The sequence below is a fragment of the Dicentrarchus labrax genome, unplaced genomic scaffold (genome assembly GCF_905237075.1).
Source record: "Dicentrarchus labrax unplaced genomic scaffold, dlabrax2021, whole genome shotgun sequence".
NCBI classification, from domain to species: domain Eukaryota; kingdom Metazoa; phylum Chordata; class Actinopteri; family Moronidae; genus Dicentrarchus; species Dicentrarchus labrax.
Window position 1 is genome coordinate 17,473,761 of NW_026136713.1, and position 27,923 is coordinate 17,501,683.

The 27,923-nt window shown below is 42.4% G+C and overlaps 2 protein-coding genes across 4 annotated transcripts in view; one reads left to right on the forward strand and one right to left on the reverse strand.

Moving 5' to 3' along the window:
• The window catches only part of zgc:92242 (uncharacterized protein LOC436899 homolog), a 122,948-nt gene that overhangs the window by 14,558 nt on the left and 80,467 nt on the right, over positions 1-27,923 (reverse strand). The gene's annotated exons all lie outside the window — the stretch shown is intronic.
• The window catches only part of psd2 (pleckstrin and Sec7 domain containing 2), a 39,767-nt gene continuing 21,850 nt past the window's right edge, over positions 10,007-27,923 (forward strand). Inside the window, exons 1-3 of one of the 3 annotated variants that reach the window (XM_051421061.1) lie at positions 10,007-10,539; positions 18,467-19,047; positions 20,571-21,341. In XM_051421061.1, coding sequence (XP_051277021.1) covers positions 18,551-19,047; positions 20,571-21,341 — 1,268 coding nt within the window. In that variant the 5' untranslated portion in view covers positions 10,007-10,539; positions 18,467-18,550. Of the gene's footprint in view, positions 10,540-10,567; positions 10,734-18,466; positions 19,048-20,570; positions 21,342-27,923 lie in introns of those variants that run through there. The other 2 variants (XM_051421063.1, XM_051421062.1) reach the window with 2 other exon arrangements.

Below are 27,923 nucleotides of genomic sequence, written 5' to 3' on the forward strand. Positions count from 1 at the left end.
AGCAAAACCAGTGTTTCAGTGATACCAGACACCCGTCTGTTTGTCTCTCAGTTTGTCACTGGTATCAGGGCAGACAGCTCAAGGTCTACACGCGCGCGCGCGCACACGCACACACACACACACACACACACACACACACACACAGCTTTGTTCTTCTGTTTTCGTGAGTACATTTACACCTGGGGTTGAGAAATTAGGTCAAGTGAGTTGGACAGTTTAGGTTCAGATATGGGGTTAGAAGTTAACTTTAGGCTTAAATTGGGGTTGTTGTCTAAGTTTACAGTTTAGGAATTATTTAAGGAATGCTGAGTGACTCTAAACCTAAGAAATAACCCAGTTTTTACTTTGAACTTCCCCTTTCCTTATCTTAATATTAATCCGAATACAGGTGATTACCAAAAACATGAAAGCAGATAAAGTGCATATACTATAAGCTAACATACAATCTTTCTTCCTCCTCTCTTGGGTCAAGGGTAGGTCTGCAAGACCAATACAAAACAGTGACTGTACAAAGGACAGATACTTCTAATTGGTCCGTTTAAGATAAAATATCTGTGTTTGTGTGCCTCTGTATGTTGTCACTGAATTACCTTGTAAATGTGGTGAATGTTCCTGCACACAGGAACCAGGAAACACTTTTTCCACAGGCAACAGACTATTGTTCCCTGTATGACTTACCTTTAGATTTCCCTGTAATTGGCACACCTTGGGAAAGTCCGGACAGTTACCGACTCACTGTAGTCTGAATCCACGTGGAGAGGATTAGACATGTGGTCACATTCAAATGGTAATTACCGGTGTGCGTGCACAGCACCCTCTGCTGGAGGAAGCCAATAAGGTTCCCAGTGTTTTGAGGCAGAAGAGTAGTGATTAAAACCTGATTGTGCAAATGAGAAGATGTTTGTAGTCACACTCCAAAAATAAAGCAGCACTAATTATTTTAATGATTGATTCTCAGCATGTTAACAGTTCTGAGCCATTTTAATGATTATGATGATACTTTATTTTCAGATCAAGCCTGATTTTGTTCTCGCCTCACAGCAGCTTCATTTTCAACATCACAGAAAAGACATACATTAGGACAGGAAACAAAGATACATTGAACATAACATTACAAAACACAAGACCATATTCAGGAACCTTTAACATTTGATCCAAGATTAAGCTCCATATTTAATTTTAGGATTGGCTAGTGCACAAAGGAGTGCTTCACTCTTAACCTTGTTAAATTGTAGAACCCTGTTAGAATTTGTATTCACTGTTCAGGACATACATAACATGCATAATGAAATTACATTTTAACTAATAGCCAAAGTCATGTAGCACTTAAGTCTTGTGAATGAAAGTACAGTGTGACTATAAGAGTAGTTCTCTGAATAGAAATAGTTATACAGCACAACGAGTTCTCTGGAAGTCCAAAACTCTAATATTTACCTCATTGTGACATTTGCTGGTTATTGTTTTATGATGCATGAGACATCTGATGATGACTGTGTGCTTGGTGGTTTGATGAATGTCACTGGAGTTTCAATTGTTATGGAAGTTGAGTTGATTTTTCATTTTGGGGTTATCTATTCCCTTAAATCCATCTTTATTTGTGTTTCTTTTGCTATAATGCCAACCTTTCAGCCCCTTGGCAGGTTAATCCAGCTCTGCTCGTCCAATTTTAGGGACATTCACCATAAATGCTCAGTCAACATTTTCCATAACCTTTTTGGCCTCTAATATTGAATATGCATCAAAAGACAGAAATTAAGCCGAGGAATCCAATAAGTCTCTGTTCTCTGCTGAGACCGAATCTGCATAATATTGTTCCAGTGTCTCCATATGCTGTTTTTAATTTACTGTACTTCTGAATTTAATACAAAGACTAGAATTACAATACGCCTCAAGTGACACCGACTGCACTTTCTCTTTTAACCACAAGATTCCCATCATGGTTTTGGGGGGCCTTGTTCGACAACATGGTTAGGCAGATTTTCCACGGTAAAACTATTGGTATTCCAACGTGTTCTCCCTTCAACTGCCCCATGTTTAATGCATGGACCCCACAGACATGGAGCCTGCTTTGTGGAGAGGATGTGCATTAGCATGGATTCACATGAGGGATATATGTGGTTAAACAGACCGCAAAAAGAAAGTATTGCTTTAGTCCCTAAAGTAATTTAACTGGCAGAACAAGATGTGGCAGAGCACACACCCTTGGGTGTGTGGTGTAATGTAATGTGCTACCATGATACTGTATGTTGACTATTTTTGCACAATTTGCATAATGAGTTTGAAAGAGTTTTCAGGTGACTTTAACATCGGTACACCTCAGACGCTGCTGCTATCAGACACATACAGTGATATAAACATCCACTGTAGATATTAATGTACTAATGCTCCTGAATTATATTAAAAGAAAAGCTTACTGTGTATCAGGTTTTGTGTGGATTACAGATGAAGTCGTGCATTGTGTGTGGGTGTCAGCAGGGGAGCTGAGTACATGATATGGCTGAACCAAGTAACTGTAAACATAAAGGAGCAGTCTATGAAAATTAAGCAGCATGAATTGACTTCTTGGATATGGGGGTATTGACACAAGCTGACACAAATGTGACATATTATTACATTATAAAGTTGCCAGCTGATGCCCACTGCCGCTGAAAACAAGGTTGACGAAAGCTGTGAGAGTGAACTTGAGCAGTAACGTTTGAGGCTGTAAAACCAAACAATGAGCTGAGCGACACTAACAAGCTCCATAGAGCTGAAAGAGTCTGGTGACAAAAACCTGTACACTACTTCATATTACACAGTTGTTTGTTCTTTGTTAATATTAAAGCATTGATTTGTACAGATTTAATTTACAGACATTTGTTGTTCCTGATACAATATTTAAAAAAAAATACTGGTTATGTGAAGCAAAATCATTGATAGAAAGTGGAATTGTCATTACTATTAGTAGAAATAATATTATACTGGCCTAAAGCTGACATGTTAGCTAGTGGCCACCAGGCTCAATGAGGAATACAGACAACCCTGTAGAAACTGTCAAAGTTACAGCTGAGGCCATGTTTCTGAGCTGTAAACATGATGGTAACATCATTGTGACTCTTAAATACACACAATACACAAAGCTGTTTATGCAGAAGCCGTTTGATAATTTGCTGAACTTGTTTTTTGAGAGTCATTTCCTCTGACTCCATTAACGGACCAGCGTGTAGGATTTAGTGGCGTCAAGCTGTGTAGTTGTGGATTGCAATTAACTTCACCCTCCCCTTCTAAGTGTTCAGGAGAAACTATGGTGACCACAAGTGCTGCGGAAAAATGCAAACGGCCCTATTTAGAGCTAATGTTTGGTTTGTCTGTCCTGCTATTGTAGAAACATGGCGGTTCAACATGGCAGCCTGTACGGAAGGCGATTTGGAGTGTCTGTAGATAAAGAAAGAAAAAAGAAAGAAAGAAGAGGAAACATAGTTATGCATATTATATTACATTACTGCCAATAGATCCTCCTAAATGTTACAACTAGACATATATATAGTCATGTCTCCCCTAAAATATAGTCTGTGTGTTTTCAGCAGCACAGACGCTACTGAATGATGATAGAAATGTTATAGTAGTACTACAGGCAGCAGTGCATCGCTGTGATTTTCTCGCTCTTCCACGATTACACGTTGCTCCTTGTTACTTCAATCATGAAGGTGACACTAATCTATAGAGTGCTGAGGCTGTTATTTATATTCTGCTTTTAGCATATAGTTTAGAGACTATTACAGATCCGAGGATGGGAGCAAGAGAGAGAGATGCAGTAACAAATCCATCTGCTACCTCAGCACCACAGACAGGACTGTGGATTTATCGCTACACAGCACAGTTAGGTTGCTGATATTTCAGAGCCGTGTTCGGGGCCACAGATTCTAACTTGAACAAACCTCAGTCAGATAAAAGATCAATGAGTCGGGCAGGCTAGACAAAAACATATTCAGCTAAACACCTGCACTGTCTCTGCTACTAGGGGATGGAGAAGTGGGATTGCATCCCCCATCTTCCCCCTCTCAAATCTCCTACTGCCAGTAAGACTAGTGAGCACTCTCACCAGACAAGGGGTCATGTGCCAGAGAGGGAACTTAGCACAGAGGTAAGAATTTGACGACTCGTAGTTCTTGTATACCCTATAAGGCAGGTGTACTCCTTTAGCCCAGTGCACAGAGATGTTACACTGACAGGACTGAGGGTTAAATTCCCAGCACACACGGAAAAAAACTGGATACAACTCTGCTATAAGGTGGTTCACATACTGTAAATGGCTCGTCAGCGGGAAACACTCAGATGGACCACCTGTGGAACAAGACCCCGATTCCACAGACGGTCATACTTCCATATTATTATTATTTTTTTTTTTACACAAGTTTCATATTTACAGCTTGGCACAGAGTGTGGCACTGTTGCTATGGTGACCAGTCTGTCTGTTGACCTGGCTGCCCGGCAGTCTCGTAGCTGGCACGCACACACATCACGTACACACACTTTAACACACACTTTAACACACGCATGGCACATTCTGTCACCATGTTGGCAAGGTTCGCCAGTGTTTCTTCTTTCTCTCACACTCTCACTCACACGCACACACATATGCACACATGTGAACACAAATAAACAGAGAATGGGTTTCTCCACTGAAAAATGAACAAAAACATGAAAATATAGATCGGTATTAAGGACAAGTGGTCACAGGTGGAAGAGAGCGATGCTCAAATGAAGACCCTCCCCCTCTTCTATTCGCCTCTGTCATGTGGAGGGATGTATGTCATTGTAACCCATTTTTTTTCATGCCTGTGGATATAATGACCCAGATGAGAGCCACACACACACACACACACACACACACACACACACACACACACACACACACACACACACACATACTGACACGTTTTCACACAAGTGCTGACATGTCATGTCCCCCTCCTCTTCAGTGGTAATGAATGCTGATGAGCTAGTCAAGGGAATCACTGGAGTCCAACACATGGTCGTGCAGCTAAATAATGATGTCCATACTGAAGGTAGGAGTGATGTTTCTTTTCTTTTTTGAACATGTTACATTCATGCGAGAAAGATAAATGTTGTGGAACAAGGCCATTATGTTTACTGATAATGCTCCGGGTCTAAAATGTCTGCCTCTTGCTGCACTCCCTTTCCCAAATGTAATAAATTAACAGAATACACACATCTGTGTTGTGGTCTGATCTGTTTTAATGGTAACAATGGCAACTATTGTCCATTTCTGAATGTAGTACCGCAGTGACCTTGCAACAGCCACTGCATTGCTTTTCGCAACATGACGGCCATCTACTGTTACATGACGTAACTGTTTCTTGGGAAAAGAATAACTGGGAGGAAGGATAAAGTGCATCAAGCTAGTTACACCACTTAACTCCCTTCAAAGACCCAGTGTGTAGGATTTAGTGGCATCTAGCAGTGAGATTGCAACCAACTTAATACTTCTCGTCTCACCCTTCCCTTCCAGGTGTAGGAGAATCTAAAAATCAGTATACATCGGACCTTTAAAACCAAATTGTGTGTAAAACTTAGGATTTAGGAGGAGGATCTATTTGCAGAAAGCTGACAGCTAAAAGTAAGAAATATTGTGTCTTTATTACTTTAGAACGAGCCTATTACTACTAATATTTGGGGGTTTTATTGTCTTTAATTTATAGTGAAAGCTGAAGAGTGACAGGAAAGGAGGGAGGGAGAGAGAGAGAGGGGACGATGAATCAACAGAATTTTTCTACAACAGCCCGGAACAGATACTGAATCTAGATAGGATCATCATAGATACATTTTTCGCCACTGCAGCGTCTCCTACATGCCTGGAAGGCCGAGCTGTATTCAAAAGGTTGCAATGTGCCACTTCACTGCTAGATGCCACAAAGGTATACACACAGTGGTCCTTTAACCACTAGAGAGTGGTATCAGGGGACCTAATGTTGGAACTATTACGTTAAAGTGAAATAGCTGATTTGTTTTGGGGGTTTTTTTGTATGAAGAGTTGCCAACGTTCACATCCAGCAATTACAGATCATTCATTTGTAGTCCTGTTTCTGCCCAGCTGGTGAGTAGGTCCAATATTCACTCCCCTATTAGTTCTGTTTTGCTCTTCACCAGCGCCTGAGGAAATAAATGCTCTATGGTAACTAACTGCTAACTTACTGCTTCTCATCATGGCAGCTTTACAGGTTTAAAACAACTTGAACATAAATATGTTGCTCCTCATACATAGTATTAGCTAAAAACAAGTTTTCTGGGACTGTTTACTTTCTCCAAACATTTCACTGGTAAACATCTCAAATTATTTATTAAACTTTTTTGGAAGAAACAACTTCTTCGCTTTGATTTGCGATTAGTGAAACAAGCTTGTAAAAATTCTGAAGCAACTCATGCCATTTGTGTTCATCTTCAGTAGCAGTGAATCTGCTCATGCAAGCACACACACACGCACACACATTTAATTCAACATCAAATATCAGAGATGCACACATGCTTTTACATTCTAAAGCACATTCGGCTGTGAAGTCCTCTGATCAAAATCAAAGACCCACACCATGTGCACATGCATTCTGCTGTGTGTGTGTGTGTGTGTGTGTGAGTGTGTGTGTGTGTGTGTGTGAGTGTGTATGTGTGTTGCATGTGTGCCCGCAATGCCTCCTGTTTGTGTGTGTGTGTGCCCCAGCTGTCTCACAGAGCTCCCTGTTGTTTGGTCTGCCGTGGCAGACGGAGCCAACGCTGTAAACTCTGTGGATCGATGCTCGTTTGGAGGAGTTCTCTATTTAATTCCACCCAAGTCAGCAGCACTGCATCCTCTTCTCTCTGTGTGTGTATGTGTGTGCACACTTTGGTGCATGAATGTGTGTCCTTGTGTGTGCACATTTGTATCTCTATCTTCATATTGAGTTGTCTGTGTGAGCACGTGCAGAGGAATGCTGCAGGAGGTGTTGGTGTGTGTGTGTGTGTGTGTGTGGATGCATGTATGTGTGCACTTCTGTTACACACACACACACACACACACTCACACACACACTGAAAGAACCAGGAGTCTTACAGCAGTCGCTAAAGACACACACCAACAGTCTGTCTAGCACCTCCCCCTTGCTTTCATTATATTCACAATGTTATTATATGCACACACACCAACATCAGCATATTGATTTATCCTCCACTCTACCTGCTTTCATTTAATATGCTAACACACATGCACACACACTCTTCGTGTCAGCACATGCACACACACACACACACACACACACACACACACACACACACAGGTAAATGCAATAAACGCATGCATGATGGCACATACATACTCTGACACCACAGCTGCGCACATTAACACACTTATATGCACCATCACAGAAGAGAGACCAAACGCCCCCCAAAAAAACCCAAAACACAAGCTGTTAGCTTTTCTCCACACCAGTTACCTCCCCCCTTCCCGCCCCCCTCCCTCCCTCCCATTGTCACATCAGGGATTTCCAGAGTTCCCAACACGTTGCCGCCATCACGGCCCTGCAGATGTCACTTAGCTGCAGACACACCTCTTCATTTCTCCATCCATCCCTCCGCCTCTCATGGGACAGAGAGGAGGGACAGAACAGGGAGCAGTGAGTGCATGTGTGTGTGTGTGTGTGTGTGTGTGTGTGTGTGTGTGTGTGTGTGTGTGTGTGTGGATACAGAGGGGGGAAGGGAGCCGGGCAGGTTAATGAATTAGTAATTAGAATTGACAGTGCGTCTGCAGTGGGTTTCCCCCAAACTATTTCCACCACTCTCTCTCCGGTCATCTGTGCATCCTCTGAACTCTCTTTGTCATCTTCAACCCTATGCCCCCTCTTCCCCTCCCCTCCGCATCTCTCTCTCTCCTTGCATAACCCCCCTCTACCTGTCTCTGCTGGGCCTCGCCTCCCTAACCTTCTCCTCCCCTTGTCTTCAAACACACACCAGGCTCTTTTGTTCTGTCCACAACCTCGCTCTTGTTTTATGCATTTCTCTTCTTAATTCCCTTCTTTCTCTCTACCTCTTCTCTTCTTATCTCTTTTTTTCGGCCGCTCAATTCTTCTTCTTCTGTCTCTAATGTGGTATTGATCATTGGAGATCACTGGATTGGAGGCTGAGGTTCTCAATCCATGCAGACGCTACATTAAAGCTTGGCACTGCTGTGCATTATAAGGGCTGTATTCAATATCCACGAAGAAAACATTGTAAAAAAATTGGCAGCAGACAGTATATAGCCATATGTGCGACTGTATACTGCCTTCATGCTTCTGTTTATGACCTTGAGGTGCACCAGTAACAGGGGACTCTGAAAGCACTGTACTGTATCTTTTAAAGACAATACAAATGGTTTGGCTCTTGGCTTGATTTAACTGTGCTGATTTTACACGTGGGAGATGAGTGAGAGTAAAAGAGCAGGTTGAAAAGGGAGTGAAAAATGGGTGGCGGGCATATGCTGGTACAGTGGAAGAAATGTCCTCTGTGCTTTGTCAAGGACGGAGTGGACAGAGGCTAATTTATAGTTTTGTGCTGGCAGATAACATGAATTGCTTGTTCTTCAGTAAGGCCGAGATTTTTTAACATTTTCTGTTAAATCCTCTGCCTTTCGACAAACCAAACATTGCAGCGTCATCACAGGCTCACAGCAGACAGCACAATACAAAAGTCAGACCCCCCAATCCTCAGCTTGACAAAGGCATGTGGGCACAAACACATACATATACAATATAAACATAGACACACAAAAGAATGTACACTCTATTAATAACAAAGTTTTTCTAGAAAATGTCAGCTAAACTGAAAGCTATTCATCTTTGTTCTCCAGCCTACATAACTGATTGTCTTCTTTACAGTGGTTTAATTAGTGGTATTTCTCTTTTGGATAGGCTGTAATTATAGTCCTGCCACGATGGAAGAAGTATTGACAGTCTCCTCTGGGAATGACTACCAAGAGGAGCCGACAAAGATCAGCAGAAAAATAACGTAAATACCGCAAGTAATGGGTGTCTTCTGTGGTCGGAGTAACTATCAAGACATTTGCGATGGCTTACATCGAGAGAAATTAATGTTCAGAATGTGAATACTGTGATAGACAGGCGTCCTGTGCAGGGTGGGCATAGGATACGCGTATATAGATTATGAATTGACAAATGGTATCTTGGCTAACAGTACTAGAATACCAACATTACAGGTTAACAGCAACCAGCAGGTCAGAGGTCGGGGGCCACATTTCTGTTACACTAAAACGTGGAGTTAAAACTTGTAAATGTAACACAAACATCTGAAACTGAAACTGTATCATGTGTCGAGCACATTACACAAAATAATTCAAGCAACAACTAAACTTTAGGTGTAAATTGTGCGATACGATATTGGAAATTAATCCGATAAAATATGGGTATATTATATATTTATATTGGGTATCTGCGACCCTTCTAGTTCCCAGCAGAGTCCCATTCGCCATTTTTCAAGTCATGACCTGCCCAACCTGAGCCAGTCCATACAATAATGATAGCAATCAAACAGGCTTGTAATAGCATATATATATATATATATATATATATTAATTATTGGTACTCAGTATTTGTCAGTATCAGTATTCGAACATCTCTAAAATGCTGACATACTTTGAATTTACGTCATTTGTTTGGCCATGATTAGATTTTCAATTGTATTGAACACCCTATCTAACAGTCTTTAAACTATTGACTGTTTCATGGGTCATGTTTTTTTCCATGGCAGACATCAAATTCCTCTCTAAACCAAACTACAGCATGACCAATGCAACATCCAATATATGACAGCTGCAGGACTTTAGACCTTGGACAGCAGTATTTGACTGTCTGTAAATCATCAGCATGAACTGTGTGGTCAATTCCCAACCCCCCCCCCAACAACAACAACATTTGTTCCCCTTTTGCTTGTATCTGGTGAAATAAATAAAACGTCAGGTCGTCATAACCCATCGGTCTGAGGACACCCTGGAGCCCTGCAGGCATCCCTGGACCTCAGTCTGGGGGACTCTCTGCATCCGTTCTTGTGATCAACTTAAAGTCTGACCAATTGTTAAATGATATTTGAATACATTCTAGGTAGTTATATCATCAATGGTCGGGGGGGAAAAAGGGAGGACTTGTGTCAACACCACTGCCAGCGATAATCTTCACTGCAGGCTACAGTGTCTGATATCAACAGGCCCTCGAGACACGTCCCGTTCACACCGCGCGCTAACCACGGGAGAGTGATGGTGCTCCCGAGCAGTCCGAGGAGCGCAATTACAATTTCTCGGCTGCCATTCAAACGCACGGAGGCTCTACGGAGAGGAGGATAGACGCGGCAGGGGGAAAGGACGCCTCCGTACATCCATCCATTCATCAAATCCGCTCTCTCCGCACGCCTGGACATCCCGCGTGCCCCTAACCAGCCTGCGCGGAGGCGCGAGACTACACCACGAGCTCCGGTCCCTGTCGGTCCGTCTGCGGCGAACAACGCTTCGCCACGCGCATACCGGTGAGAGAGGTGGCGGGTTTTGGGGGGTGGTGGGGCTGGAGGGGGGGCAGCTGGGAAGGACGCTTAGAGAAAAAAAAAAGAGCCCGTCTGTCAGTGTTATTCCCCCCGGTGTGGATGTAGAGAGACAGAGGGGGAGTGAGGACCACCGCCGCAAAACTCTCCCCTTTCAGCCGCTGAGTGAACGCATTTTCCCGGTGAGTGGAGACACAATACGGTAGTCTATTTCCACAAATGGTTTAATGTTTGTTCCTCATTTCTAAAGCTGTGTTTGTGTGTGTTAGCCGTGGAAATCTGCCTAACAGGGCAATTAGGCTACAAGCTCGGTTCGTGCTGAGATACCATTTATTTTAGTTTATTAGCGAGAGGAGCGTTTTCTCATGGAGGCTGCGTTTAGGTTTTTTTTTTTTTGGATTTGTGCGACCTGTTTTTCTTGCTAGACATGTACACACACACACACACACACACACACACACACACACACACACACACACACAGCCTGTAGCCTACTCAAACCGGCAGGCTTTTAGGACAGGAGTGTGTTTTTTTTTTTTGTGGAGCTTGGATATAGGCTGAAAAAGATATGCACCGTGCGGGCCGTGGGATTTTATGGAGGTGTGTGTGTGTCTGTTTTCTCTCTCTCTATCTCTCTCTCTGTCCCCAAACCAGCCTGAGAAGAGAATGAGGAGGAAAAAAAAGCGTTTCCTTTCCGCTTTTAAGAGGACAAGTCGATCTTGAAACGCGACCAAGGTCTATTTTGGAGGAAAAGAAAGACACCGGCCTCAATTGAGCTTGAACCGTGTCTCCCAGCCATCCTGTTGTCATGGTTACTGGCTGGAGGAGGCTGGGGGAACATGGGGCTGTCTCGCGCTGTGCTCTCTCTCCTCTCTCTCTCTCTCTCTCTCTCTCTCTCTCTCTCTCTCTCTCTCTCCGTGTGTGTGTGCAAAAGAGAGAGAGAGAGAGACAGGAGGGAGAGAGACAATAAGCCTTGTCTATCTGCTGTTTGTTTATGTCTTTTTAAGTGAGATACTTTGGAAAAAGAACCAGACACACAGTAACCACATTGTACATTTTTAAAGGTTAACCTCCACTGTCTTACTGTAAGCCTCCATATTAATTATATACTAACAGATGATATTAATAAACAACCTTAACACACAGTCTAAGTGCGTATATAGAAGAGTATTATATATTTATTTTTCTTGTGAGCCAGAGCTTCTGGCCTATAGACTTATCTCTGCCTCTTGAGGATGTGGGTGGCTTCTTTAAAACAGGTGTTTGATGGCAGCTTAGTTTTCTTCCCAAAAGCAAAGTCACTATTATCTTAATTATAGACATTTACATGTCTAGTCTAGATCCATTGTAATTCATGCCCTCCCCTCCTCCCACATTACAACAGTGGCATCTCGGAGGCAAAAGTGCAGCTCTCTCCAATGTAATCATCTTGAACCCAAGGTGTCTGACTTCAGATACACCAGCAGCACCTCCAGACCAAACTGTCTATCTCCTCCTCTTCTTCTCATTATTCTCTCTCTCTCTCTCTCTCTCTCTCTCTCTCTCTCTCTCTCTCTCTCTCACTGTCCTCCTCTCTTTTTTTAATCCCTCTGATTACTTTATTAGAAAGATTACTGATCAGAAACACTTTCAAACCATGTTTCAGAAGATATATATCATGTGGATTGCAAACAAGGGGAAACATAATAATACTTGCAAGTCATTCAGATGCCACAAAGCATGTTGTGTGTGTGTGTGTGTGTGTGTGTGTGTGTGTGTGTGTGTGTGTGTGTGTAATAAAGTACACATTTGCATAACAAAATGGAAGTGCCCAGGGAAATAGCCCCCTCAAAAAAACAAGATAAATCACCACATTACTGTGAGCATGTATTTAGATCTGAGCGTTTAGAGTGACACAATGCGACTGGGCGGTTGACCTTGACAGCGTAGAAGTGACATATTGGGGTGATTTGGGCGAGCTGGCTGACTGTTACGCTCCAGTAGGCTGGTGTGGTTAGTTGGAGTGCTCTGTTGTCACACTGGTGTGACTTGTTTGCAGACAGGCAAGTTAAGAAAACACCCTGGACTCCTTCCAACTGTGTTTTCCTGCTTTCCCGTCCCAGGCCTAACGACCAGGAAATGATTTTTCTTCCTCTCTGTCTGCATCTGTGCATGTAACACAACAGCATTGTTGAAAGGTGACTCTATCGCTGCGTGTGTGTGTGTGTGAGAAAGCTGCAGTGCCAGTGCTGCACCCAGCCTGCATATTATGAACAGGGTCAGTAGGTCATTTATAGTATGAGACTGCAGCGTTTTTTCTGGTCTCTCTGATAGAGGAAGAGATTAGGAGGAGGGGGAGGTTTCCCCTCCATGCACTCAGTATTCAGATTTGATTATCATCCATCAGTGTTCAGCTGATAGCTTCATAAATTAATTTTGATTACTAATTAGCTCTTCATGAAAGGTATTTAGACTGTTGTCCTGGTGGTCTTCGCGGGTAAGGTGTCTGCTATGATATCCGTGGTTAGGTTTAAAGCCTGTTTATTTGTTGTGTTTCACCTCCTCTCTCTCCCTCTCTTATCCAGTGAAAGCTAAAATGGTGCAAAAAGAATCTAAAAATATGTAACACTGTGGACTGCTTATTCAATTTCTATAATATAATTTACATATTAGAAGATGGGATAATCGGCTCTATGTCACGGACTGCAGTGAAGCGGCAAACATTTTGTCCTTCGCACCACTTGTCAGCACTGTGGTGGTGCCTCTCAGTAAGAAACCCTCACGGTGGCACACAGCACAAACAAAAGAACTCCACAAATGTTTTTTTTTGTTGTTTAAAATGAATGCAGGAACGCACTTCAAACATAATGAGGTCAGACAAGTTAAAAGTGGTCAATTGGCTGCCTGTTCCACCACTTAAACTCAGTAAAAGGCGATGCTGTGATGCCCAACACGAGTGTCTGCAGGCAGAGTAGTGCTTTCAGAAAGATTTACAAAAACTGAGCTATAGATAGATAGAGAGATAGATAGATAGATAGATAGATAGATAGATAGAGAGATAGAGAGAGAGAGATAGAGAGATAGATTAGAGATGAAGGATTAAGGAGATTATGGCTTTAACATGAGTTGGCTGTAATTCAATCATTTCATATTGCAATACTACAAGTCATATCATATTGTGTCAGAAAAACCAGCAACATGATTTTCTTCCCTATTGTGAAGCTCTGTCATTCGTTAAACTCTCAGGGAATCCTGGGTAATCCTCTCCACTGCGCCATGTTACATTCAATCACTGCCAATAACATCTGGTCATAGTGCAACTCCACTCGAAGTAAAGTGCCCTGCTTAAAGGCACAAAGTTATCCAGATGTTATATTTTTGATCAGTTTAATGCTCGTAGGGGGAACCTTGAGACTTGGGGCTGTTGCGGTAACCGCAATAATAAAATACAGCGTTATTGACAAGCCAACTGCAGGAAATGGCAACACTTCATGTTTACAGCATTTAGGACGGGAATGCGTCCCAGAGTGGTTAGGCTGAAAAGATTCGACACAGTAAGTGCAGTGCTACAATACCACAGAGGAAAACGTCACGTAGCTTCTGTCTCACTCACTCTAGAAACACTCCTGACTGAAAACGCCAGCAGTCTTTTAGTAGAAATCGTCCGCTGTTTATCCCAGTTCACCACAGCTATGGCTGTTTGTGTCCCACGGCTCGCCAGTGTTTCAGTTTCATGAGTGACATGAGATTATCCGTTGTACCCCTTACAAAGTAGTTTGCAAAAACAACAAAATGGCGGTAGTATCACATGGTAATACCGCCATTTTGGTAATACCGCACTCTTGAGCCACCCTAAATCACGGCAGAAGAAATTCCTCCACTGTGACAGCCCGACTAAAGACAAATAGAGAGTACTGCTTGGCCTGTGAAAACAGTTATGTAATATCTTTTGTGACTAGAGAGGAGCTTTTCAAAATCAAAGAAAATCACTCTGATGATGTGATGATAAGCGTTTGGTGACTACAATTTTCTTAACGGAAAGCCTGGTGTGGAGTTTGAAAGGCATGGGTATTAACCAGACAGAGAGGGTCAATGCTGCTTCACAGGATGTTGGCAGAATGGAAAGATCAGGAATACCTCCCATCCCAATTTAGAAATGTTCACAGATTATTCCAAGATGGTTACCCTGACTGGTAGCCTTGTCGTAAGAAGCATAAAGAAGCTTCTTTTGTGTCACATTTTTGGAGCAGTTTGTAAAACCAGACACAACCACTGTTCAGCTGCTTTTAAAGAAGCTGAATTGATGTTAATATTTCATTTTATTTAAGTGTCCCTGCCAGAAATGGTGAGTTTGCAACGGTGTGTTGACTTCTTTGTTCCTTCCCACCAAGTGACGGAGACATCGTCGCTGCAGCCGACTCAGAATTACAAATGGGAGGCTGATGTTAATGTCTTTCCTGACTTGTATGAATGTTGTATGCATTATTGATTGCATTATGGGAAATGTAGGAGCGAGCGTTTTTGAAGCTTACCGGGGTCAAGAAGTCAGGATAGCTCTGCCTCTGCTGCTTTAATTTGAACCATCCTTTTTAAAAATCTCCTATGGGTCCCCCTCAACCTTTATGAGAGTGTAATATTAAGCTGTTCAGCTGCATCTAATAGTACAAACCAAGTCAAGTTTTAAGAGAGCAACGGTAAAACAGTCAAATGAGTGTTGCAGAGCCCATCACACGCAATGTGAAGTTGAATCATATTGAACTTTGGGACGCAATGCAGCAGCTGGGGGGGCTTCCTATTCCATTGTTTTCTCTTATTTTTGAAGGCTCTAGTCTGATTACCTCAGTAGTGTTTCTTTGGCATCTTTCAGCCTATAGAGACCAGTCAGGCTTATCGCTGGAGACTCCCAGTGGACTGCGGCTCTGTGTCTCAGGGATCAATAAATTACGCCGTCCTTGGTGTGTGTCTATGTGTGTGCATTGTGCCGTGAGTGTATCAGAGAGTGTGTGTGTGTGTGTGTGAGCATGTCTGAGTGAGACAGAAAGACAGGCAGAGAGATAGAGAGAGATATAAAAAGCACAAGAGACAGAGAAGAGCTATTTAATGGAGACTTGGCCTTTTATCCAACGTCATCCTCACTGGATTGGTGGTTTATATGCCTGGATTGGCATGTGTGTTTGTGTGTTGTTCACATGATTGGCAGATGGTCCGATCGCAATTAAAGGAAATTGATAAGGCTTTAAGAGTCCCAGTGTTCTGCTGACAAAAGTGAAATGCAATAAGTCTCTCCTGATAGCCATTGTATACATAGAGACACAAAGACTGAGAGACACACATTCTATATCATTGGCTGTGTTTTCTCCATCCATCTATGTGGGGTGTCTGAGCACATCTGCTCTCTCTCTCCTCAGCAGCGGGACTCATAGTGCTGCTCGCTTCCACAGTCTTTCCTTTTTTTTCTGCTGGCTAAGACCCATTTACCTCAATTAATGCAAAATGAGAGGCTGAGACAGAGAAAAGAGAGAGCAGAGTTAGACAGTGAGATAGCAGAAAACATAATGTAGAACAGATGAAGAGAAGAGAGTGGGAGAAAAACAGGACACTGGAGACACAGCGAGAGGGAGAGAGAGAGAGAGAGAGAGAGAGAGAGAGAGAGAGAAAATTCCCACTTTCCGTGTCTGGTTTCATAACTGTTCACTGTTTCCATTTATGGAGATGTGTCACTGTTTTGTTGGTGTGTGTATTTGACTGTGTTTTAATATGTGCAAATGCATCTTTGTGTAATCGAATAAATGGATGCAAATTGTGCTTGTTTGCATATGCCTAGGACACGTGTGAGTATACTCAGGATGGAAATGAGTTTAGGTTTATTTGAGCTCATACTAATCAATTATTGTTAAATAGGCACAACCTTTAGATTTATCTCCAGATTTTGAAACGTACCTTTCTTAGTTTGTCATAATGCAGTTAATAAATCAAATGCGACCCATACTGTGAAGTGATTGATGTTTCTGCAGATGGAAAATACTGAAGCAAACCGCCTGGTGACTCAAAACATAATGCAAAACATTCCCATGCTCATCCCTAAAAAAAGAAGAATGAGTTGGCCAATCACTGATCCTGTATTCAGAAAGAATTTGTTGGGGGATCAGTCAGTGTCCTTTGAGATCAACACTTTCAACAGCAGTCAGGGTGAGAAGGATTAGAAGACGCTAGCAGAAACACACTGTGCTTGGTCGTGAAAAACCAAATAAGTGCTGATGTAACGCTGTATTTTTAAAACTTAATACCGCTTGTATTTCTCAGAGTGACAGGAGACAGATTTTCCCATATTCAAACTGCAATGCGATGAGGAGAATGATAGTGTAAAGCCAAGATATTTTCTGGCTTATTCTTGGCTTTGAGTGCTCCAGTAATAACATCTGCCACAGGGTTTGAGATTGAGAACTCGATATTGCTTTTAGTTGACAACATGAAGTCCTCAAAAAGGGAAAGGTCTGCTGTAATTAAGAGACAAGACTGAAATAAAGGAGCAATTTGCCTGACTTTCTCAGTTCTGCATAATTTGCATCATCTCTTTGCAGCTCTGATGAAACATTTAGTCGGCCCTGTGGTGTCCTCGTGCTCAGGGGCTAAGCCAAAGCACTTTCAACATCTTTCCTTTCTATCCCATATACAGTTTGATATCAAAATCTATCAGAAATGCTAGAAATCTCCCCATTGGAAACCACAGAGTTTTGTTGGCATGAGTCAGCATGCTCATTTGAGCCTTAACTAGATCCTCACCTGCATCGGTATGCCATCAGAAAAGCTTTAAATCCCAGTAAATATTTTACTGCAGTTTTCTGTAAGTCCCCTGCTGCGGATGATTCAGCAGAGCAGAGATCTAATGTGGCTAAGGACTTTGTATCAGGCAGACAGGGCTGTTTCCTGGCTGCACTCTGCAACAATAACAGAATCTCCTTCACCGATACAGCTCTGTGGTTAATTAAAATGTGCATCGTTAGATTTTCTAATTTATCTTCAGCTTGATTGACGCCATGTTAAAATGAATTGCAAGAAGAGGCCATTGAATCCTAGACATGTCTTAAAAAACTCAAATATATAATATATGAAACATAAAAAGGTTTCAGCCCAGAAACTGTTTCAGAGCTAATCAAATTCATTCATCACATTGTGTCTAAAAAAGGATTCTTTTAATTTTTTATACTCACAAAAAAATCTTATTTTTCGTAAAAAGAATAATATATCAGCCAGCAGTAATTGAAACATAACTAGCTCTGCAGAACTGTAATTAAGAGCTGCTCATTAGCATTTGCCCTTGAGCCTCAGTAAGGATAGAGGAAGACCTGATGTACAGAGGTCTTGGCTGCAACGGTGCAAGTGAAAGTAACAGTAGACCATTAGGTTCAAATCTCAGGTTACTATCATGCATTTACTCAAAGCACAGTCGCAGCAGGGATGGAAACAGATAGTTAGTTATTCAGCTGTGAAATCGCCACATAGACAGAGAGCGGATGAGCTAGCAGGATCATTTTGACAGGGATCTGTTGAGCTTTATTAAACAAATCTCTCTCTGTGCCTGCCTGCCTGCCTGTCTGCCTGTACTCCTCTCTGCTTTCTATTTTATCTACCTTTTCCTGCCCTCCTTTCAGAGCTGTTTTGGGATCATCTGGTGCAGAGGACAAAGTGTTCCAGACATATGCATCTCTCTCTCTAACATACACAGCTAGTAAAACATTTCAACACACATATACAGAGCTGCACTTTTGTTGAAGGTGACCTCTGTGACATGTAATTAAGACTAGAAATAATAAAATGACTGTATCAGTATCTGCTGTAGTTATTATAGTCATTTATAACACTGCTTCCTCCTCCTCTGTCTCATTTTCACTTGGTCCTTCATTTTATGCTGATTTTGAGTTTCTTTTCTCTGCAGAGGGTCCTCCCTGCTTGCTGATCTGAAGCTCTGGTACTCATCTCTGGCCAGAGTGGACAGCAACCCCCCTCAGTGAACAGCACCATGACCCAGGAGGGGCAGGCTCTGCCCTCTCCCACCCCACCAGAGAACCCTGTGGAGACCAATACAGCCACCACCACCGACCCGCCCACAGAAACACACAACCAGGCAGAGCAGGACAAGCTGGGGGCTGGGGCAAAGGACGAGAGAGAGGAGGGGAAACAACAGGAAGAGATCAGAGAGGGGGAGGAGGAGGCACAAGGGGAGATACACGGGGAAGGAGAGGGGAGGGAAGACCTAAAGGATGAGGGAGTAGAGGGTGAGTTGAAAGAAGAGAGGGTAGATGGCACTGGTGATGAGCAGCAACAGACAGACGGAGGGGCGGAGGGAGAGAGGGATGGGACGATGGGGGAAGGATGTATAAATGTGGAGGTAAGCTCAACGGGGGAGGAGGAAACACATGGGGCGGAGGGGGTGAAAGAAGAAGAGGAGGGAAAGGAAAATGAAGAGATGCAACCGTCTACAGAGGAGGAGGCAGCTCACCCTCAACAAGCTGGCCGGTTGGTTTACTAAATCACCTTTACTGTAGCACTCTGTCAAGATATACTGCATATTGCTTTTAAGATGTGAAAATCTGGTGACTACAACTTGTGACCTTTACGTGTCAAAGTGTGATATAAAATGTAACATTTAGGAGGCTCTAATGGCAGAAGTGGAATAAAATATTCATAACTATGTTTTCATTAGTGTATAATCACCTGAAAGTAAGGATCGTTATGTTTTTGTTACCTTAGAATAAAATATCTACAGACGCTGCAGATGGAGGCCGCCATGTTTATACAGTAGCCCAAAACGGACAAACTGTCTGTAGATAGGGCTATTCATGTTTATTGTGTGTGTCACAGCCACTGTAGTTTCTCCTTCACGCTTGGAAGGGGAGGTTGAAGTGAGGGGGTTGCAATCTGCACCGCTAGATGCCACTAAATCCTACATACTGGTCCTTTAAGTGGCCAAGACTCCTATATCCTGTCAGTTTATAGACTGTATGATAAGTAGTGGACTAAAATAGTGATGTGAAAAGTGAAGCTAATGCGAGGTGCAGACTCCATGGATCTCTACGGCTCATTTTAAGGTAGCGAAAACCTAACAAATCCTATATACGGGTGATTATACACTAATAAAAGAACCTACCTATGGATATTATATTCCATTTCTGACAATAGATCCTCCTAAATGTTACACACTGAACCTTTAAGGAACACGTTTTATAGTGAGCCAAGACTGTCTTTTGTGGTTGGACAGACAGTGTTTATTATTTCTGTTAATATCATAACAGAGTGCCTCATTTCCATGTTGATTATTTTCAATGGCAAATTGTCTTCTCAGTGTGGTTCTCTGGTACATAATTAGGCTAATTAGCATTTTATGAAATGAATAGGAAAAAAGCCTAAACTAAATGAGCTGAAAGGAAAACAAACAGAGTGAGAAACTGAGAGGACCCAGTAAACCAACTTTTAAACCAACAGAGATAGTGAAGGGCAGTAAAGAGTTCACATTGTGGCAGAACAACATGTTTGTTAATTAGAGCTTTGCTATGTGAGAAAAATGCAGATCAAATAAAATACATACACTGACTTACCAATACAGAAATACACATACATTAAGTAGAAGTAGTAAATTAAGCTGTTTTACGTCACCCTTTTGATTAAACTACTTTGATGGGTTATTTCTGTCCATCAGCAGCAAACACAGAGCACTGCAATGTATTCATATTCTCACAAATATAAGGGATGATATAGTTTGACACCCGAGGGGAGATGAGCTTCCAGCTATTCACAAAGTAGCAAATTGAACAGTGCTTTTCCACCTTTCATCTTGCTTCAATTGTCAGTGTGGCTATTCAAGCTGAAATATTTGCCCATTGTGCACACTCCTCCTGAATGGAGAATGATTCCAGCAATGAATATGAATGATCTGCTTTACGTGTGTGCCAATCTCAACAAAGAAACTGCCGAATGTTTGAGTCATATGTTAAAGGTAATTTCACACTTTCCTCTTCTTTTCTTTCTCCCTGTTGAAACAGACTGGAAAATGGCATAGGTGGGAATGAAGACGAAGATGAAGCATGTGAGGAGGACGATGGAGGAGATGAAGGGGGGGCTCATACACACTTGGACGCTTTCAGCTCTAACTTTGAGACGACTGTAGAACAGGCCGACACAGAAGTGGAGGAAGAGGAGGAGGAGGAGGTCGAGAAAGAGGGCGATGGGAGAGAAAACCAGGACAGTTTCAGCTCTGTGTTTGAGCAGATTGTTGAGCAGGTTGTTCAGGAGGAGGAAGAGGAGGAAGAGGAGAGGGAGTTGGAAGAAGAGAGGGAGAAAGGTAGGGTGGACAATAAAGACGGCTTCAGCTCCACGTTCGAGCGCATCGTAGAGTCTGCCCTGCTGAGGGGCGGGACCTGCTACAGCAGCCTGGACTCTCTGGACGTGCTGTCACTCACAGATGAGACAGACAGCTGTGTCAGCTTCGAGGCGCCACTGACGCCGCTCATCCAACAGAGGGCGCTGTTACAGGGTCCTGAACCCCTGGAGCTGGAGCTGGCAACTGTTCTGGAGCAAGAAGGGGCTGAGGCTGGACCAGATGCCCCAGGGGGTGATCTCACAGCCTGGGAGAGCACTGTCCGTGGAGCTGGAGCTGTGGCTGGAATAGGAGGAAGCCCGCTGAGGACCACCATACCTGGGAGCAGGTCAGAGTTTGTGCTGAGCCAGCCCGGACGCTGGGCCATTCCTAATGGATACCACACAGACTCCCAGGGAGCCATAGAAGGTTGTGGAGCCATGATAAACTCTGTCAGGTAAGGAGTCCAGTGCTAGGTGTTTAAAACCCCGGGGTTCAGATGGGTTTTGTTTGAAGATAAATTAGACAATTCTTGGGAAAATGGGGGTAAATGCTTAATTTCAGCCCTTTATTTCTGTATGTCCAGGTTGGACCATTGGGGGGAGAGAGGGTGTTATCAGAATGCGTTGCTGTCTGACGCAGTGTATTTTTTTATATTACCACTAGCAGTCGCCAAAGTCAGAACATTTTAAATCCAAATATAATATTTTCCCAACTAGCTTGGAAATATCATCAGTTGCTTGGTATTTCCATTATCTCCTGTCATGATGCAGTTCTTTGTAATGAACATCAGAAATATATATGCATGTAGCTTTTTGACGGATGTCAAGATACATTTTATTTATATAGCCCAAAATCACAAATCACAATTTACTTTAAGGGGCTTTACAATCTGTACAACATTCAACTCATAGACCCTCAATCTGGGTGAGGAAAAACTCCCCCAAAAAACCCTTTAAAGACGGAAATAAAATCAAAGAACCCTGCAGGAAGAGCCACAGAGGAGGGATTCCTCTCCCAGGACAGACAGGTGTGATATACACACAAATATTAGCATGATAGTAATTGTGATGTTTACTCCTTCTGTATTGTCCAGATGATAATATCCAGGCTCCGCTTCGAGCTTCATTCTTCATTTTTTAAACGTTTATGTGACTATAACTCCTAATACACGCTGTACATCTTACTGTTAATCACGAAGGAACATTTAACTGCATTTTTCACAGTGACTCAGCGAAGACTGTTCCACCGTTATTAGGCTGTCCATTTAGAAGAAACATGACGTACACTAAGCTTTAGAGTGGGAGTGAGTTTCTGAGCCACTACACAGCGAATGAGTTATCTTACATTTTGTGTTTTTAACACAGTTGAATGAATGTTTAGATTACTGATGACAGATGCCAGTGTTTGTCCTCTTGCAGCCAGGCAATGGAAGCTTTGTGTAGCTATTACAGATATATGGTGTTCTTCAAGTGTAATTACTGTAATATGCTGTGACCTTGGCTTAACCAGCAGGTGGCGTGAGCATGTTGAGGCCGAGCTGTGGGCCTTAGAGAGGGGGCAGGGTGGTTGATAGGGGGTGACTGTGGTGGTCTGACTGTTCAAAAGAGAGTTATATGTCCATACATGCAAACTCAGTTGCCAGACAAATCCTTGCCAGTCCACCCAGCCAACCAACATAAAATACATGATGCTGCTAAAAAATGAAAAGTATTAGGCTCATGTTGCTCAGCTTAAAATCCTCCATGTCTTTGGAAGAGAAGAGACAGGAAACTGTACATGGTTGGATAGCTTTGTGCAGTTCGGTGTGAACGTTACATTCGCACAACAGAATTAAACAGCAACAAGCAAACAACACGGCGGTACTGGAAAAAAATCAAGTTGCAGTAAGAGAGCTTTTACATTTTTATGGAGTCAGTGGGGCTGTTTAAGCAGGATTGTTGGACTAGAAATGAAACAGTTCCTTCCTCTGTTGGTAGTGACTGAGAGCCTGGTAACTACACACAGCAAGTTCATGAAGCAGACCTGCAGATTGTGGTTGTGGTGTTTGCTTTCTTCAACCATTTTGCTTAAGGCATACTTGCACAGCTGGGGGAGATAATCTCAGTGCTGCCAAATTATGAAAGGTTTATGTATGAAAAAAGGCAGTCTTTGAACATTAACAGAATTTGTAGGACTGGTGTGGTGGTTTCATGTGTGACATTAACACTTTTACACACAGCAGTATGGAAATAAGATACAGGGTGCCTGTCAGTATAATGGATCACATAAATGAACTGCGCAGCAGGAGTAACTTTCACTTTGTCTCATATAGCCAGCTGATATTTATGATAATGCTGAGATTTTACACTCAAACTCATGCACTCCATCATTTGACATATACCCCAAGGAATTGTGGGAATACAGCAACAGCTGACACTACTTTCTTACATTTAATTACCTTAATAGCACTAAAGAGGGTTGAGGAAGAAGAGCCACTGAAGGGGGAGGTGGTAACAGGAACCATATGGAGAAAGACATGTAACCTGAACTACGGCTATAGGTCTGTCTGTCTGTCTGTCTGTCTGTCTGTCTGGCCTGCATACAATCCCCATGGCTTGTTCTCCAGCTGCACAGTTACAGTTACTAACCAACTGGAATGCCAAATAGATGCACAGACCTCTGACATGATCCACGCAGCTAACTGCTGGGATTTGTTTACAGACTCTCCCCGGTGCTTCCACAGCTCAATATGAGTTACAGGATGAACGGAGGATTTAAGATGTCGGCTCTCCTTCTCTTTTCCTTCTCTCTCTCTCTCTCTCTCTCTCTCTCTCTCTCTCACTACTCTCACCCGTCTACAGATGTTGTCCTTTAAGCACGGTCTTGCTTCCTGACCACCAGCGCCAAAGCTGAATGAGCTATTGTTTATGTCATGACATCATCGTCTTCAGCTTTCCTCTGCCCAGCAGGGTCTTAGAGTGAATGTGTGTGTGTCTGTGTGTCTGTGTGTGTGTGTGTGTGTGTGTGTGTGTGTGTAAGTGAGCGATTATTGCTCTATGGTAGCCAGCTTGCCAGACATTTGAGCACTTAAATCTAGAGTGGATACATCTGCTAGTCAGTCTTAAAGGGATAGTTTAAGTTTTAAAGACACTCACAGAATCCAGTTTATCATGCATTTAAAGTCCTTGATGTCCATTCAATTTTAGTTTTTTAGGATATTAAAGGGAGAAAGTTATAAGCATTAGCAATTCTAGTGCAAGTCAATAAAGGTAAAAGCCATTACTCTGGAAAAAAAAGATCACAATTGAAGCACAGTCAGAGTTTATTTTGTTGTAATATTCTCCAGAGGGTGCATAAATAATGTTAACAGAACTGCTTTTCAGCTCAGTTGAATTGATTTTTTTCCTTTCGTTTACACTCTTAAGAATGCACATCTCATAGTGAATAAACAGATAGCTATTATAATTTAAATATTCACATTGTAAAAGCTTTTTGTGGTTCACAAACGGGGTGCGTGTCAAAGTAAAACAATTACTAACACAAGCCATAAAGGCTTCTACATACATTAGCTCATCCTTTTTTATCACATTTCCTTGTTTAATGTCTTCTTCTCTCTCCTTCACTCTGTCACTCCGTCTCTTTGTTTGCTCCATTTCACCTCCTGCCTGTGTATTCATTTCTTCACTTTATTCGTCTTATCTCACTTAATCTCATCTCCCATCCAATCCTCTCGCCGTCCTCCTCCTTTCTTCTTTGCATCACGTCCTCTTCCATTTCCCCTACAGTACTCTCCTGCTGTGGCTTCTTATCTTCCATTCCTCTCCTCTCCCTACCTCCATTCTTCCCAGTGGGTAGCCAAAGAATTGGCACAGTTACGCATTTTGGCACTTTAAGCGTCATGGACAACTAGTCTTTTTCACTGCAGGACAGAGCAGCTGCAAAGCAATGGATAAAAAATGGCAGGTTAATCAGCCAGTCGGTCAACTTGGCAGACATTTAGTTGTTTTATGGGTCAGTCAGTCATGTGTTTCATCCAGATTGTCTGTATTTAAAAAAAACCTTCATATTTATTTTCTTAAAAGTTGTGTCTCCATCGTTGGTGCTACTGTTAAGTAATCATGTCTGTGGTGTTTCCACACTGCAGGTATCATTTGTTGACTTTGGTTGGCTTGGCTATGACCTTTGGCTGTATTTTGAGTAAGATGTTTACATAGTTTGTTAGTTAGTATTCCCATCCACATGCTACAGAGCATTGACTGACTAAACACTGGAAAACAAGACTAGACTAGAAGAACAATGTTAGAAGCTTTGCGAGGCTGTACTTACGCATATCATTGCTTGTCAGTGCTAACATGCTGATGTGTAACAGTTTAATTACCATTTTCAGTAACTTATTGTATCATGTTAGCATGCTAATATTAACTAATTAGCACTAAACACAAAGTACAGCTGAGGCGGATGGTAAAAACAACGTTTTGTCAGTATTTAGTCATTAACCAAAGTTAAAAAAGTTTGAACAAACACTTTGACCTAATGATGGTGATGGAGGTGGATCCTCAAAGTTATTATAATGAATCTGCTGGATATCATGAATTTCATGGCAATGAATCAGATAGTCATTGAGATATTTTCCTCAAGTGGAGGACCAAAATACTGACATTGCCATCCCTCGTCGCTATCATGGGTTACATGTCATTCATTTACTGGATTCAATTCAAGATTCAAGATCCAAGAGGTTTAGTATCATATGTACCATAAGAAACACAGAGGTTTGTACGTACAATGAAAATCTTACTTTGCCCGACTCCCTGAGGCAACACACAAGTAGAAGAGTAACAGACAAAGTTACATCGGGAGAGCAGATACATAAGATTTGACGAGCAAAGATGGTTCTCCTGCAAGACACACAGCTCTGAACATTGCAAGTGTTTGTTATTAGTTATTATTTGTGATAGAGAGTGTATGTAAATGACAAAATAGTGGCAAAGATAGTGTCTTTTTAGATGAACATTGGCATGCAGCGTAAAGCATTTGGATCACCATATGTGTTTCAAAATGCTGCAGAAATAAATCAGCTGTGCACAAATGCCCTTCATAAATGCAACTGAAATAATAAGACTCCACATTCTTAATGTGATTTGATTTTACTGATTCGTTAGCTGTATAAACAGCTGTCATTATGTAGTGCATCAATGAAAACAAACACTGCTGACTCATTGATTTTCATCTAACCAAGATATTAAAATTGATTCAGCTTTCAAACCTTAGTCCAAAATTCAGGCTTCAACTTTCATAACAGACAGAGCCCTGATGACGCCCCCGGCGGAGAGAAGAAACCTAATCTTACCTCAGCCAAACTCTCCCTGTAGATCCTCTTCCTGCTACTGCTGATTTTTCTGACACCAGTGGATGAAAGGAGTGAAGTAGGCAGCTGGCCACAGGGATATAGAAAACATTGGCAAGTATTACAGATGTTGTAGACAAGCCATCCAACACATGGAAATAAGATGTGATGGGTTTCTTGGTTTCTCTCGTCTCTTAGTCAGTAAACCTGCTTGTTAGTTCTCAGGCATACATCATGTAGTGTGTCAGTCAATCGGGTTGTGTTTTAGATTACGTTGTCAGTTACCGTTGGTCATTTGGGTGGGTAGTCAATCAATCTGTTACTTTGACAGTTGTGTCCCTCTGTGCCCTGTGGGAACCGTCATTGAGGTTGAAGCTTAACCTTAATCCAGAGAGACCGCTGAAACCACCAATGAAAACATGCTCTCTGTCATTTTGTCTATCAGCTTACTACCCTACATATCCAGCTAGATCTACCCAGTGGAGCCAACTAGTTGAATGCTGCTTATGTGATAATGCAACCTGTGGTGTAGCATCAGTGCACACAAACAAGAACACACAGAGAAATGCTTAAGAAGAAAAGAGACAGACTGACATGGATATGCCACTTCAGACCTTTATTCACAGAGTCACATCAAAGCACAAACTATGATTCAAAAGTCACGCCATGGGAAGTGTATTGTGAGTGTATGTTCACTTATGCACGCTTTTTTACTCATGTACACGTGTGCAGTATCTCTGGCTGCACATTTGCATGCATGCATATGTCTCTATGTGTATCCATGTAGGAATCACGCTGCGAGTGTGTTCCTCCCCATAGCTTGCGAGCCTACCAGATCTAAGCCCAAGCAGTGCAGATAAAAGCCAGGCTCTGTTGTTTCCATATCAGAGGAGCAGCTCTGCCGTGTGGACTAATCTCTTTCATATACAGCGTCGAGTGCAGAAACACACATAAAAGACACGCGGTCCAGCAGCGTGCATGCGTAAACAAAAATGTGCATAATGCTCGTACATCCTAATGCTCGCTCAGTGACACGGATACGGGAGCTTTTTTAATTATATGTATCTTTCACACTCTGAATCTTTCCCTATTTCTGGTTCTCACCCACAAAAAAAAACACACACACATATTTCAGGATGTCACTTTGGGAATAAAACCCTCAGCGTGGTTCTATAGCGCTGCTGAAACATCCTGCAGATTATCCTTCCCTGGCTCTCAGTCAGGCAGTGATATGGACCCACACACTCACACGTAGACATACATATATAAATGCACACTTTTGCAGCACAAGCAGTAATACATACAAATTCCTTTTTTCACCCTCTCACCGCAGACGCACACACTAACTGAATCATTTCAGCACCGACAGATTTATCCCTGTCTATTTATAGCTCGACTCTATGTTCTATGACACATCCCACAGTCTTACAGTACCCGCGACTGTTTTGGCTGAATGAGGTTCTTCTTACCACCGGCTTCTCTCCTCTGAGGCGTCTGTCAACACTTCCTGTATGTGTTGAGTTGAAGTCGTGCCAGACTCTTTTTTGGCATTTGCTGTTCCCCTCTTTGAATCTGTAGCTGATTCTGAGGCAGAAGTTGTTCTCTAGTTGTCAGATGAGGCTGTTTCACCAAACACAATCCCACACCTGAACACAATTAGTCTCACCCAGCCGAAAGAGGTCACCATTGTCCATTGTCTGCTGCTGAGTAGGT